The sequence below is a fragment of the Zophobas morio genome, unplaced genomic scaffold, assembly GCF_036711695.1.
Source record: "Zophobas morio isolate AGI-343-1 ecotype UQ-CSIRO unplaced genomic scaffold, CSIRO_AGI_Zmor_V1 ptg000390l, whole genome shotgun sequence".
Lineage (NCBI taxonomy): Eukaryota > Metazoa > Arthropoda > Insecta > Coleoptera > Tenebrionidae > Zophobas > Zophobas morio.
In genome coordinates, this window is record NW_026972494.1 from 19360 (window position 1) to 34636 (window position 15277).

Genomic DNA, 15277 nt, shown 5'->3' on the forward strand with positions numbered 1-15277 from the left:
TCAATTCCATTCTTAAGCAAGCTAACTTCTAGCAGTTAGCTGTCCTCGCATGGGGCAATATTTGAAAATTTTGAAATATCTTTGTTTTGGCTTTTAGTCCTTTGTGTTAGGGTTTGCTAAACTAAGGTGACATGACAGAGTACAAACCTGTAAAAACTATTAATGATCTTTTCAACTAGGAAGTTACCTTGGTTTTATCACTTTTACCATAGTTAATATCTAGGCTCTGCCACCTCTTGAGGAATCTCCTTGGAGGCGTGTAGTAATCTGGTGCTTCTTTTCGAGCATTAACGATTGGTCACAGCGATTTCGAAGTCACTGAGGTAAAATACCTAAAATCCTCATACCGGAATCGAGAGTTATCGTCGTAGCTCAGCGGTTGTAAGAGCATTGACGCGCATACTCAAGGTCGTGGGTTTCGAGACCTACAACGCAACTTCCTTTCGGCCTTTGATGGCCGCATATTTAACCTCGTCCTCGTAATTCTAATAGTGAACCCTTTAGCTTCCTTTTGTATATATTAAGTTACGAAAAAAACTCTGTATAAGAAATACAATTTTTTTCGCTCGTACCTCGATGCACGAACATGTCCCGTATGCCCACTGAATCTTCTATCTACTATCATACCTTAGTTTTAAGTGCAGAGAGAGAAAAAGACAAGGTACTTTTATGTCAAGATGCGAACTAATTGAAAACTAATGGTTTTACTTTTTATCGCTAGATGGCCATTAATCGATGATTTTGCAGTTTAATCCACTTTCTTATAATTTCTTAATAAGTAGAACAGAAAGCAATGTAAAACTTGTCACTATACCAATAGTGTGCTAGTGTTTGGCTTTTTATATCAATATTTCTTTCAGTTATCCTCTTTTCAACGTTTTCATCTTTTCAAAGACAAATTGTAGAGGCAAATATAAAAATTAAATTTTTTCTTTTAGGAGGGCACAACCTTCAGGTATGGTAGACGCCTTTTTTTGTAAAGGATCACCTCCCTCTTGCAATAGTCTATTTGCTTCCTACGCATCTAGTATAAACTTGCAGTTCGAGTTTGCGGCTTCCGTACAGCACTTCGGATGAATGATGCCCGTGAAAAAGTTGAATGGTTTGTGTTATTGTACGGTGATTACTTATTATTTAAGAGTGCTTTTTTTAGTAGTTTTTCTGTCTATCTAACCACTAAACTGTAATTTTAAATATAAATTTAAAATACTTTAAATATAGCAATTCGTTGGATTTGAATAACAATAAAAGTTTATTTCTGATTGACACAACGAAATATGAAAAATACACTATTAGTCCATACCTTCGCTCGACTTCCTGGGATGACATTAAAAATCGTTATCAATCTTTAAAGTTTGATTCCGAAGCTAAAGAGCTAGATATACCAACTAAAACCGAAAGTTATATAGAAGTAAATACAGCAACATTCACCCCGTCACCAACTTTAGTTGAAGACTTAAAAGAAAATCCCATTTCTAAGTTTGTTGTTGACAAAAATATAGATGTTAAAGAATCAATTTTAGACGTTATAAAAGGGAATAGCAGGAATGGAGGTAATGGTAAGTTTAAGACAGTAACAATTTTTCTTATCCCCTTTTGTTTCATCTTTATGTTATTTCTTTTTTTGTTTTGCTATGCAACCTTATTATTGTTAAAAAGAATAATTTTAAAAAAGATGTTTAAAAGTTTAAAACTCTTTGGCTATAATTATGTTCTAAAGGGTATAAAGATTAAGTGTACTTTGTTTCAATTAAGTTCTAGATACTTACTATTTTATTTACGATATAATACCTATAATAAAGGATGTTTATCGAATTATAAAACTTCTAAATTATTTACTTACCTTAATTTTTACTTTGTTTATCCTGAGACTAATAATAAGCCTTTCATAGAAGAATTTGCTTCAAGCGTTTTTTTAAAGATGAGTGAATATTCCTCCGGTAACTCTCTACCTCCCGATCAAGTAACCTCGAAAGTTGTGTCGGAAGAAAAGGATTATATAGATATGGAGCGCTCTGGTATACTTGAAGCAGAGTATGTGATTTTCAGTTATTTATGTATTTGTGCGCTCTCAATTCTATCAGGACTCACAAGCAGCTTTCTGGCGCGGCGCCCTCTAGGAAATTGTTGTTGTTAGGAGAACGCTCAGCTTCTGAAGGCCCTTCGTTATCCTCTGACTTGTCCGGCACCTCCCGGTCGTCTCCTATTAAGCTTCTTGCCCAGAGAAACCCTTCTGTCGACATAAACGATCCTTTCTGGTTGGTCAGGTCTGAACTTATTACGAAGTTGCGGACTCATCCCCATCACTCGCGGTAAAAAAGTCTTTATTATTCTGTGTCCGTTTTATCTTTACTATCATTACGCTCAGCTGTTACTCTTCTCTCAGCGGAACGCAACACAAGCGTTTCTTGTTTGATCTTCCCATGTTGCTTCAGGGCGTTCGCAGGTAGCAGTTCTATTATTGAAATCCTCAACGCTTTACCTTTACAGTTAGACAAAATCTTCACACAACTTCTTACACTCGAGAAATTGAAGAGGAATTTAACTTTATCAAAGGAAAACTTCAAATCGAGGAGCAACAAGTACGTCATCCAAGTTTGCAGATTCCTTACTATTTACTGTATGTTTTTCAGTATGTAGAAAGGGATAACTTATGGGTTTTGGCTAATCAAGAGTACTACGTTTCGGTTCCTAAAGTTGTCCTGCGGCATTGCCAGGTGGGTGACATTTCAACTTATTTCATCTTGAAAGTTTCTTACCATAATTGCCAAGTTAGATGGTTATCGAGCACAAAAGAGAGCGCATTTACTCTTATCCAGTACTACAAATATAAGCATATAACGGCCCAAAAGTTCTAATATATTTTATAAAGCGTTTCTATGTAAGGCACTCCACGGTGGGACTTGCGGCGCCCAAGCGAGACTGCTTACATCAACTTGAATGCAGAGACAATATAGTATATTCAAAGGTATTGCTAATCCTCTTCAAAGTGGGAGGGACACACTTTTACGAAATTTAAAAGGGGGTGACTCTAGAAGCAAAACCGCTTGAGCACATGTACATGCAGCTGGACCTAAATTGCCGCCAGGGATTGGGTCATTTTTCGTCTGCAGAGCCGAACCGTTGGGCAAAAAAAGTAGCCTTCGAGTTGACTGTGCTCCTTCTTTATAAGAACTCTCTTCGCCCGTGTTCAGGCCGTGCTAGACTTGAGTCGCGACCCGGTTTGCATGAATCTTGCGAGAGAACACGGTTACTTGCCTTCATGATGTTATAGCTCGTTAGTCTGAGTTATTTTACTTTATAAAACTGCGGTCAGGTGCATCTTTCATTGTTTGCAGCAGTGTGCTGACCTGCCTGTTTGACAACATTTCACCTCAATTTTCGAATGAATTTGAGATACCAGTGACCGTAGTAGTGGAGGAGGCGGCTGGAAAGCGCCATAAGATCATAATGCTTGATAAACCGCTTCTGCAAAGACGCTATGATCATCGCGAGTACAATAATATTTACATGTCAAAAGCGTATGAGAGTTTGCTCCTCGACACCAATGCTCCCCGTTTTATCCACCTTGACCGTACCTCAAGCAGCACCGAACAACTCGACGCTCTTGCAGCTAGCTCTTTTTCGCAAGAATTCTTCCACAGAAACAATCTTATATACAGCCTCTGCAACTTTGAAGGTGACTACTACGCTTGCATTTTGACCCCTTGCCTGTTAACTCAAACACCCTCATGTAGGGATAAAAACACTAGTTAGGTGCCGCATTCACGGTTTCCTTCCAGGTACAGGAGGATCTCCTTCTGGGGCTCAGTACGTTGGAATTAAAACGAAACTTGGTGGGGTCATTGAACTTCTTTCCTCCGGTGTACCAGCCTTATTTTAAATTTTAGAGTATATTCCTACCCACTTTACCAACGTTGGCCCTGAGGTTCTTACGATGAGCGAAAGGAGCCGTTTGTGGTACCTGTTCTTTACAGCTCCTTAGGCAGTTAGCTCACCGCCGGTATTGTCTGCAGCATATACTCGATGATAAGACCAGATCACTGCCTCTTGTTGGGAAGGGTGAATATGCTGACCTGCACTGTCCGAACTGAACTGATAAAGTCTACAAACTTTCTTGTGGATAAAAATTCAATGTTAAGAATAATAACAATGTGTTCATAAACTTTTAAAGTCTGTACTAAAGAGGGCCCCTCACTGGGCGCGTCAAGCAAGTTCTGGACCATCTATTTACCTTGGAACCGGGTAAACTATTCTTTAGTTATGGTGTAACAACTCCTTTTAGACTGGTCTATTCGTCTTAGGGTCGTACCTCTTGTCGCACGAATGCGGCTCCGCAACGGTGAATGTTTATAGAAGCGTTAATGGCTCCACGTAAACCCCCTTCATTTTATATTTCTATCCATCATGACTGCTCCTTTCTCTCAGGGAAGCTGACTACGACTTGCACGAGACTGCGGCTGCTAGAGGCTCGTATTCAGCGGACGCTACACAACCAAGCGCTAAATATTTACCACCGCAATGGCCACTTGTTAACTTGAAGCCTTTGTTTATGGATACGAAGGAACCACCCACAGGAGCGGAGGAGTCGAAGTTATACCAGTTGCAGCAGCAGAGGCTCTTGCCATACGCATTTCCGTTTCGCCTTTTTGAAATTCCGAGTTTCACAGAACTGCGGAAACTTTCTAAAGTATATCTCACGGATTTCTCTTTCTGCTTCAAGTTCATAACACGCAGCTGCCCTAAACCGGGGAGAGACTTAAAAAAACCTCAGCCAGGACAAGTGAGTTACATCTAATGTAGATATTAAACTGCTTTCAAAAACTAATAACACTTCTCAAGTGCGCCTATCCTCATCTCACAGTGGATGATGTGATGGAGATAATACTTAGGAGAAAATTTCTTCAACCACGTGCAAGAGTAAAAGGAAGAAGACAAAAGAAGGAAGAGAAGCTGCAAAAAAGCAAAGGCGGTTGAAGAGTCCTAGTGCACAGTAAATGCTATTAAAGGACGCACAACTATTTTATTTCTTAGATTTTGGTGTCTTTTTTTTGTTGGACTCCGCTAGATCTCTTATTTTTTCAGAGACAATGGCCTGTTGAGTTATTCTGGTCATAATCTTTTCGCTAGAAATAAACTATGCGCTTACATTGAGCTCATCCATTTTCTTGATGCTATGGTCGTACAGGGCCACTTGCTCCGTCTGTTTTCTGATTTTCTCCATAAGGAGATTGATCAGGCCCTTCATAGTCTCCAAGGCGGCGTCCGGTTCAGCACTCTCCACCTCCACGTCGATGCCCTCGTTGGCCGTTACGGTCAGGGTCTTTAGCCGCTTCCCAAATTCAAGTTTCTGCTGCTGGAAGGTGTCCTCCGCCTCGCAGAACTTCAGCCTGTACCTCTCAAGCAGTTCTTTATGTCCGGAAAGACACGTGTCTAGGGTCAACTTGTCGTTCGCTGCAAGAGAGGAGGGGGCTTGAGACAGGCTTGTAATAGCCCCTCTCGACGAGGCTACCTTACCTTTCGAAAGAGTAGTCACTGAAAAGTCCAGAAGCTGGGACCATTCGCTCAGCTTTTGCTCGGCTTTTTCTGCATGGTTGGTGATGGTACGTGACAGATCGTGGCTTTGCTGAGTCACAGAAGAGAGCGTTTCTCCAAGTTGAGTAGACTCTTGACTGGCGCCTCCAATAGCTTCCCAAATGCTCTGCTTTTTCTCTTCTAGTCCCTTTTTCCTGCACTCGAGTTCTTCAATACGCGTCAGTTGATCCCCGATAATTTTTGTACTATTCGAAACATAATCTTCGTGCTATGAATGAATTAGTGCGTCACTACAGCGGCTGATTTAAGTCTGAGAACCTCTCGGGCTTTACCTGCTGGCTTAGAGATTCCATATTTTTATTACATTCCTCTATTTCCTTGACTTTTTTAGAAATCAGTTTTTTTAAAGCGTCGAATTCGACTGAAAAATCTTCAGATTTTCGAGTAAACTCGGCATTTTTTTCGGTCAATTCTGCAAGTGTCTGATTTGCAAGGATTTCTTACGGATATAGTGAGGTAAAATCAGGTGTAAGCCAAAGTTTTTTACCAGCATCGCTACATTTTTGTCGGAGAAGTTCTAGCTCTGTCTCTATAATGGTCTTACGAGTGGAAAGATTTTCGCACACAGACTCGCAAGCTTCCAACTGCAATATTATCAGTAACACTCGTAAAGCTTTAGTAAGCAAAAGAACACCTTTTTAACGAGAGCAAGAAGCTCCTCATTGATGGAGTCCATCTCCTCCTCGGAGGGGAGATACATCCCCAGATGTTGGTGAAAAATTTCCGCCAAAAATGCTAATATAACGCGATAGCAGTTGTCTTCTATGGCTCTTTGTGTGAGGTAGTTTTCAAGTCCAAGTTCACGTAGAACAGACAGAAAGCAGTGAATTTTCTATTTAGTTTTCGATAGTAGTATATAATAAAAAAATAAATCTAAGCTTTAAAAGATCCTACCTCATCTGTATTACTAAGATCTTTAACTTTGCTCATCTTTGCAGGATCGGAATCTTGAACACACTGTTCAATAACTGTTATTAAAACATCCACGTCGTTCAATCCCGATTCAATGGAAGACAAAATTACGTCTTTCTGAGCCTTATAGAAACAGTATTGTAAAGATTAAAGGCAACGTACAGCTATATGAACACCCGTTTCAAGTGATAGTTCACCCATCGCAGAAGTATGCCTTCGGGAGACAAATTTATCAAAACATACAAATCCTCTCCTCTTTCCAGTGAACGAATAAGTGCCAAATTTCTAAATAGAAATTAATAACAGTAAGATTACTTCGTTGAATAACTTTTCTGGTCTTACTCGCTTAGACTGACGTTTTTTAGTAAGTTGCATCTTAGCACTTCCCATAAAAATCCATGAGGATCTACGAAATAAGACTTTACAATTCTCCCCCTTTTCTCCAAAGCTACAGAGTTGGAGGATAATAATACCCACATAGGCTACTAATATATATATAAGGTAAAATAAGTTACCTTCACCAACTCGAAGTAGGTTATGCTCTTTTTCTGCATCAGTGTCAGCAGGAATTTTTATAAGTTTTACAAGTAAAGGGTCTTCGAATGTCGCGCTAATTATTTTACTAAGAAGAATGCCATCCGACAAAACTTTATATATCTCAAGGTTTTAAGAATAGTTAGCAGTTACAAACACCACTTAAAGGCACTGGTATAAAACGAAAGAGGTTAAAAATTAGTACCGAGGATTTATTAAGTGACTGATAGCGCTCACAATCAGGAAAATAATGAGCCTGCCTCTGATAAAACTTAACAAAAAGCAAGCTCTCCTCCTCGCTCATAGTAAAAGATGAACAGAACAACTGGGGTGGCAAAACTACTACGCGATGATATCTCTTCTATCCCTTACCTTATTTAGCATTTTTTGTGAGCTACACTTAGCAATGAAAGGCTTACTTCCCGTATCACTCAGTCGTTAATTAAGTAAAGATTAAGATCACCCAAAAAAAAGTTTAGTCGCAACTCTTATAGAATTTCAGTTATTCTTCAGCTGTAAAGCAAATCAAGATAGTGAACCCCCTCCCCCCTTAATAGAGTTGCTTACTGCGGTTAGGGGCCGATCTCGTTGATAATTATCTCGCGGGGCTCCCTCATAAAACAATTTACTAATAAGGCCTTCACTATGTAAGTAGGGGGTGGTAAATTTGGGGTTGCTGCTGTTGCGACTGTTGTTTAGTGTAAATCTTGTGACAATTTTAACATCTGAACTTTAATTTAAGTTAGCATAAGTTTTGCTAATGACAAATGTTTGCATTATCATTATAAATAAAAAATTGTCAAGCAGTGTAGGTTATATTATGTCTAGTATTGTTTGCTTTGTTACGCAAAGATCCAAATAGGCTATAAATTCCCACTTTTTAGGCAAAATATTGGCCTAAAAGTATGTACTAGTATATTTTACAATTGTTTTAACTTAGACCCCACTTGCGTAATCCCTTGAGTTGACTGTAGCGAAAATTTATTAAACTATCCAACTGCACCTTGGAGATGAAAATAAAAGTAAGACACTGGGAGTACTGTTCATAAAAATATTATACTAAATTTTGGTTTGTATAGTGACTTTAGACGGCTTACGTTAAATTTAAATTGGATCCTCTTTACTATTTAATAATTTACACGCCACTAATATATTTAATTTTTTCGGGCTAAAAGTATTAGTTTGCCGCCAGAAAAATATTTTTTATACATTAAAAAAAAATATATTGAAAAGATCAACTTATAATTTCTTCTTAAACTATTTCAGTCATCCATGGCTGCTGCTACTCTGCCCAACTATGTCCTACCTACAATATAACTAATACCTTTAGCACGTAAATTTTGTCTATCTCAGTCAAATTATTGTTGTTAAATAATTTACTTATATTTAAAACTAATTAGAGAAGTTCAAATGAAAAAAAAAACTATGTTAAAGTATTTCAATTACTTGGACAGGCCCCTTGTAATTTTCCCTTCCAAATTTTTTTGCTTTAAACGCCGACTTTGAAAAAGCGGAAATTTTTTCATCGTTACAATTAACTGTTTCTGTCTCAGCCCAACTCCTTTTTAAGAATTCAACAGTTTCATTGCTTTTTTTCGGGCTGATTTAGCCGAATTAATACCACTTCACACCCCTTTTAAGTCATTGTGCACGTAAACTCTTCTTAATTTGGCTTCTCTTTAAACATCTTATAAACAGGCCCAGCTCACAGTATATAGGTGATCTGTCATTTTTATATATACGTTACTCATCTATTAATCTTATTTATTTAAGCAATCTTGTTAAACTAATTTTCAGCAGTGCTTTTCGAATTATGAATAATTCTTTCAGCAATTTTGTTGGATGGATGGTGGCTAGTAGTAAAAAAATGTTTATTTTTATACTGAGAAAAGTTTACCATTATCTTGTTTTTATAGACCTATTGCCGGCCAAGAATAAATTTACCTAAATAGCAACAACTTAAACATATTGTTTAAACATTTTATAACTAATCCAGTAATTCTCCCTTTTAAAGCTATTACGCAGACAAGCAGAGAATACCTTTCGACTATAATAATATTATCAAATCTTTTCAAAGCTCGCGGTATTTTTTAAATTAATATCCGCTAAAAAAAGTTCAAACGGTCTCTGTACTGCATCTTTTAAGAGAAACTCCTCGCGCGTCTCACAGCTTTTCCTATCATATCTGTTACAGGTAACGTACTCCTTGCAGGCTTGATCCACCAAGGTATCCGAGTTCTTACTACTTATAATACTTTAATTTATCACTTTCAACATGAAGGGGTGTCAGAGTGCCTTACTGATGGCATAACGCTTTTCAAGGCAATGACTTTGTAGCACATTCATATTAGAAGGGTGTCTGGACAAATTATCGCACATTATTTTTTCCAGATATATATTATAGCTTTCAGAAAATTCTTCTGCCATGTTTACAGCGTATTAAAAATTTGTCTCTTAGTTGTGTGTACTCCATCAACTAGTGGGTACACATCAAACGACAGTCTGCGTTTCTCCATCGTTTAAGTTATATTTTCTGAAGAGTTAAATTTTGAACACTTAAAAAAGCAATGTAGTGCACACGCCCTGAGTATCTTTGGTAAAGGTACCCATCCCTATATCTTTGGATCAAAAGAATCACGTAATACCAGGTAGGATGTACTGCACGCAAATTCCTTTCTCTACGAGGCAGCAGTTTCCATGCATCCTCATCTTCTTCTTTTCATTACAACTTTAATTTTTTTTTTCTTAATAGTATACTGAGGCTAGCCCGTGTTGTGTAACCTGTAGGAGGGGGAAAGCCCATTACAAAACGTGAGTATTTATTTAAAATATTGAGACGCTGTCCACACCCTTGCACTTTTCGGCATTTTCATTATATCGCTAACTAAATGCACGAAAAATTCTTCTGTCGTATTTTCTCTGGGAAGTAGAAATTTCTTATTAAAACGCTTAATGCAAAACATTCTCTATCATTCGGGAATCTTTCATAAACGTGCACATGTGAAAAAGCGAAAGGAGGTCCGCTGTCGCTAAGAGTATGGCACATAACTGTTTTATGACGATTAATATCCTAAAAAATGGGTCTTGAATTAAACCTGCAATAACATGTCTTCACAATTAACACTTTTTTCTTAAAGAAAACTCCTTGCAGTAAATTAGGCTTTATCCTTTTTGGTTGTTTTCATAGTCTCCACGTGATTGTCAACTTTTCGAATTTTGAAATTTAAATTTTATAATTATTAATACCTTGCTCCCTTACTCTTTTAATGACCTAACAGTTTTTCAGCTGGCAGCATTCACTAAGTTCTAATTAGGGATATTTTTTTATTTTCATTAATAGTAAGTTTTATTCAGCTTATTTACTGTTCATGTTTTCCATGTTTTACCGGAAATCTCTTTTTGGTCAAGGTTTTTTTCTAATTTTTTGTGTTCTTGTAATCTATAGCAGTCCTATAATCACTTGTGCTTGTTTATTTCTTTGTTTAATTTTTATAGAATTCTTACAATAAGTTTATGTGTTCGGTGTGAGTTAATATTTGTTTAATTAAAAGATGATGTTTTAAGTATGTTGTTAGTTTAGTGTTACCTTAGGTTTCGTAGCTTTATTATCAGTATGCTTTGCTTCGTTATTAGTAATTATATTACTATTTAACGTTTTGGCTTCAGTTAGCTCACAAGTTGAGTGTTTCTTTTCGTTATTAATAATTAGCATGTTCTTTATTGCTTACAAGTTTTTGTTTTTTAAGTCATCTCTTTGTTATGGGAGGTTAGAAAATTATTTATATTTAACATAATTATTATTATCTTAAATCTGTTCATCTCCTTAGTGTGGTGGGTATCATAATTAGAGTATAGGACTTAATTATTTTCCAGTTGAGCAGGAGATTTCGTTAATTCGTGATTTTTCGTATATTTATTGTAACAAGTAATGTATCATCAAAGAACTCTTCTACTGGACTTAAATAATAAATTAGTTCGTGTGTGGAGAATTTTTTTTAATTGGTCTTCAGTGAGTTTATAGAATTGCGAGTACTTCATTCACAATAGCCCGCTTATAGAATAAACTATATTACATCTGATTGTAAAGAAAATATGCGATAAAAACGTAAATTGATTTTAAGCCAATTTAGCAATCAGACGCCAGTAAAGTTGGTATGAGGGGCATTCTTTTTCAAAACATATTTAAGTGGTGTAAAGATTAATAATAATTAGAGCTCTATAGCGTCACGGATACAGAGACACCAGCTGTGCATGATGCGCTAATGACTTAATGGATATCATTAAACTACATGATAAGAATATAACGGTTGAAACTGATAATCAAACTCTATTGGTGTATAAAATAATAAAAATGATGCAGTAATTGTAAAGAAAAAAGGACTAATTATCCCCGGCAAATAATTAAATATGTAATAGTAACTAAATTACTGTTGCGGCTCAGTAGAGGAAGTATAAACTCGAATAATGAAAGGAAAGTTCAACTATTTTAAGATAATTACATACTCTTGTTTCAACTAGAAAAGAAGAAAAAGAAAATGATGCCAAAATAGTGTTAGCTCCGACCTTTTTAATGATGTATTTATAAAGCTAGAGTTAAAGTTGTAAAAATATTACTTTACATCCTTAATGGATTGTGTCCTTTGAGTTTAAACTTTATACCGTATACATCAATTAGTAGGTTAATTCGTTTTGCTTTTTAAATGGTCGACAAAAATATCTATTTGCAAAAGCATCATTCCATTAATAGCCATATAATTTAGACTGTTTTAGAATACCTCACGTCCTATTACAATTCATTTGGAGGTTTTTTACGTTTAACATACACTATTGCTCACGAAGAAATGGGAAGTAAATAAAAAAATTTTAAAATACTATGAAAAAGGTTTTAATGTATTGCGGTGGTGTCCAGTTTATAGAGCTCAAACAGTCTTTTTGATAGTACCAATATGTGAATGTTTAATTTTGATAGAGCTTTAGGATTTAATTGTTTGAAGACCTGCCCAAAGCTTAATGCCCTTAAGCCTGGCAGTGATTTCTCCAGAGGTCTCGACACGGGAGCCCCTGGACAGTGATCGAAGTTCTTAGACGTGCCTTATAACTTAGGGTATGCGTCACCCAATCCTGATGTATTTACATACCGCAGACGTCCCGTAAACCCAAGCAAACAGTTTTTTTTAATAGATTATAGTCAAGTGCACTTATAGATGGCTTGTATATCTGAAGTGGCTCGTAAAATACCCTTGGGTATTGAAAAAACGTTCAGAGTTTGTAACTCTACACCTGGAGTTTTTTAGGTGCGGTTTATTGCCGAAAGAGCAGGTGTGAAAAATTCTACCGTTCATCTAACAATTCGTCGGTTTGAAGAACACGGAATTTAAAAGACCTCAGAGATTCTCGTCCATCTCGGCTCACTTCAGCAGCCAACAACCAATAACCAAACATATTAGTAAGAGTAAGAGACGTCTCACAGCCCCTGAAATCACCGCGGCTTTTACCTGGGGCGGACAAAGCGCTGTTAGTACCGTAAAATGGCGCTTACAAGAAGTCAACTAATGGTCAGTATGCCACAGGAAAGCACTACTTCGCGAAATGACAAAACAAAACATCTTCAGAGAGCGTGAACTGACGAGTTCAAATACATAGTCTTCGGCCAAAAACTTTAAATTTTTTTTTGATCCAAGAAGCAAGGATAAAAAAATGTTACCAGCATGTGTGGTGTGGTTCCGTGTTAGAGTGGGGTTGTTTCTCTTTTACAAGCGTTCGGAGATTTCGTTAATATTGCCAGGGGCCCTGCGCAAAGAAAACTATTTCCAGAAACCAAAAATTAATGCGCTGCCCGCTGCTCTTAAGTGCTATTAATAGGTAGTAATTTACCTATACACAGGAAAATGGTCCTAAATCCACCGCACGGTGTGCAAAAGCTTCCTGGCGGCAAAAAAGGGGAAGACGCCCTCCAAATCATAGCGTACACCTCTCTTCCCCCTTCACTTTCCCCACAAGTCAGGACTTGAATTGATCGAAAAAATATGGCTTAACCCAAAGAGAGAGTCAGGAAAGAATCTGTGACATCAAAGGTAAACCTGTGTAGAGCTCATTAAAGAGAGTGAAACAACATCCAGCAATAAACATTGATAAAATGTGTTGCAAGGATGTCGAGAATAGTGCGTGTGGTAACTGTCTCCAAAGGGAAATTTTTTTAATGAGACTAAATTTAATTTTTTTGCAGTTGAACATTGTCCTGTAAATACGATTTTGCTGTTATGTTTGTCCGTTAATTAGAGAATTTACACAAGAGATAATATCATATCTGGCTTAATTTTATTGCGCCAATTATTATAGCATTTATTTTTATCAACTTATACTTGTTATCCATTCTTTCGTTAGCAATAGTGTACTATGATGATTTCTTTAAAAGTTATATTAATTTTACCGCCATATCATTATTTAGGTCTTCGCGCATTCATAAAATTAAATTTAGAACTTATTTCTGCTCTAAGATATTTTAATTGTAGAAGTTGCTGAAGTCCAGTTAACTTTCCTGTTCATTATATATAGGTTATCCTCATGTGTCTTTATAAAGTAGTCATTTTATATTAAAATTTAGCAGAAATTTCAGTTAAAATGCTTTGAGCTTGCACCCGTTACGATTTATTATAGCCGTTTCCATTATATAGAGGTTAAAATTTCATTGAAGTGTGTTCATATAAAGCAATTGGTCAGGGAGTTTAAGTTACGTGTTTTCGAATATTTAGGGACAGGTTGATTTTAACTTACACATCTCGCTACATGACATCCTCTATAGGAATGGTTTCATAAAAAATCTTAAAACTGGTTTAGTTAATACCTTAGTGTTAAATGAAATGAGGTTATTATAAATTTATTAGTGAAATTAAATATTTCGTTATCTTTAATATTACTGGTACAATTATATGTTCTTTACTGATCGTAAGCATTATTATTACTAAATTTCTTAATAATGACATTAATTTTATAGTGCTAGGCAAGTAAAAGCAAATAACTCGAGTATCGGGGTAAAATAGTTTTTCACAATATGTTGTTTTACCGGTAAGTGTAAGTCTTTGAAAGCGGTATATTTATAAATTATTAGTTATATAATATAGTAATTTGTATATTATAGGCTATAAGAATTGCAATAAAGAGTTGTTAAAGATTTAACACGGTAATAATTAATCTGATAAATATAAAGTCTCCTGAAGGCCACCACACAACCAAAACCAAAAATCAAAGAGAAAAAAAAAAACGAGGGAGCGCCCTGGTCGTTTCATATATATATATATAACAATTAACCATCCTCTACACTATTAAGGAAACTTTATAATCTGTTTTTGGTCTATGATAACATGCAGAAACGCTGCAGAATATAAAATAATATAAGAGAGGTTTCATTTTTTTCGTTACTGTTTCTTAAAGAAGAATGTAGTAGATCAGTTGAGCCGTTATATAGTGTTGTTCCTTCTTTTAAAGCACACTTTAGCCCAAAATTTGAAGATTGATGTTTTTCTCCTCACCATATCTTGAACAATATAGTTGTTTTAATTTGAAGGTTTCTAATTAGTCTCATTAGCTAAAGAAAGGGGTGACGTTAGTTTTGCAATTTTTATTGGTCGTCATTCAGACGTGTTTTTTTAACCAAAAAAAAACCTTTTAAATTACGTTTTGACATCCATCACAAAATTTATCTTCTAAGTCGAAGTTAAGGTCTTTCTTAGTTGTAAAAAGTGTTGTAAGGCAATGATAGATGGTGCTCACAAAAGTGCTTTAGATCTAGATAGGGTAGGTAAAAAATATTTCTCTGAACATTGCCCTAGAGTGAAATCGCTGAAAAATTGTAATTTATAAGTAATATTGCTGTTACTTTTGTTAATTTTCTCGAAGTAGAATAGAAAGTTGTTCAAGCTTTTTGGCAACCTAAGCTTGCAGCCTTTGAGGTATAATATCGAAATACTCTTTTTATTTGTGTAATGGTGTAGACTTTGATGAATAATGTGAAACCTAGAGCAAGCTGTTTAATTATTTTTATGGGGAACATCTCTTCTTATAATTAATCTTCAGAGGTGTAGGTTGTGACTACTATGTTCAATTTATAGTTGTCAACGTTTTTTAATAGCATGCCTTTGCATAAGTTTTGTTAAACTTAAAGATTAATGATTCATGGTGCTGAATAAGTAATAATATAAGTGAATAAATGGATGAAGCAAAAGTACATATAGTATAA

General features: G+C 36.0%; 2 protein-coding genes across 4 annotated transcripts; one reads left to right on the forward strand and one right to left on the reverse strand.

Annotated features, from left to right (window-relative positions):
* Positions 1-1006: 1006 nt before the first annotated feature.
* On the forward strand, positions 1007-5044 carry LOC135120538 (uncharacterized). 2 transcript variants are annotated; one of them, XM_064044862.1, is made up of 19 exons: positions 1007-1102; positions 1222-1559; positions 1893-2034; positions 2085-2312; positions 2369-2446; positions 2495-2582; positions 2634-2717; positions 2777-2818; positions 2873-2968; positions 3023-3136; positions 3195-3249; positions 3317-3679; positions 3738-3836; positions 3891-3960; positions 4017-4136; positions 4187-4245; positions 4305-4374; positions 4429-4783; positions 4843-5044. In XM_064044862.1, exons 1-19 carry the CDS (start codon positions 1074-1076, stop codon positions 4975-4977), a joined length of 2565 nt encoding a protein of 854 aa, XP_063900932.1. In that variant the 5' UTR covers positions 1007-1073; the 3' UTR covers positions 4978-5044. The 2 variants fall into 2 exon arrangements, with proteins under 2 accessions (XP_063900932.1, XP_063900933.1); XM_064044863.1 differs by having other exon boundaries at positions 1024-1119.
* LOC135120540 (uncharacterized) lies at positions 4989-7368 on the reverse strand. Of its 2 annotated transcripts, none has more exons than XM_064044865.1 (11): positions 7247-7368; positions 7023-7164; positions 6850-6913; positions 6684-6792; positions 6490-6630; positions 6230-6427; positions 6083-6179; positions 5868-6034; positions 5518-5803; positions 5150-5454; positions 4989-5095 (listed from the first exon to the last, which is right to left on the reverse strand). In XM_064044865.1, exons 1-11 carry the CDS (start codon positions 7343-7345, stop codon positions 5024-5026), a joined length of 1680 nt encoding a protein of 559 aa, XP_063900935.1. In that variant the 5' UTR covers positions 7346-7368; the 3' UTR covers positions 4989-5023. The 2 variants fall into 2 exon arrangements, with proteins under 2 accessions (XP_063900935.1, XP_063900934.1); XM_064044864.1 differs by having other exon boundaries at positions 6850-6955.
* Positions 7369-15277: the final 7909 nt, after the last annotated feature.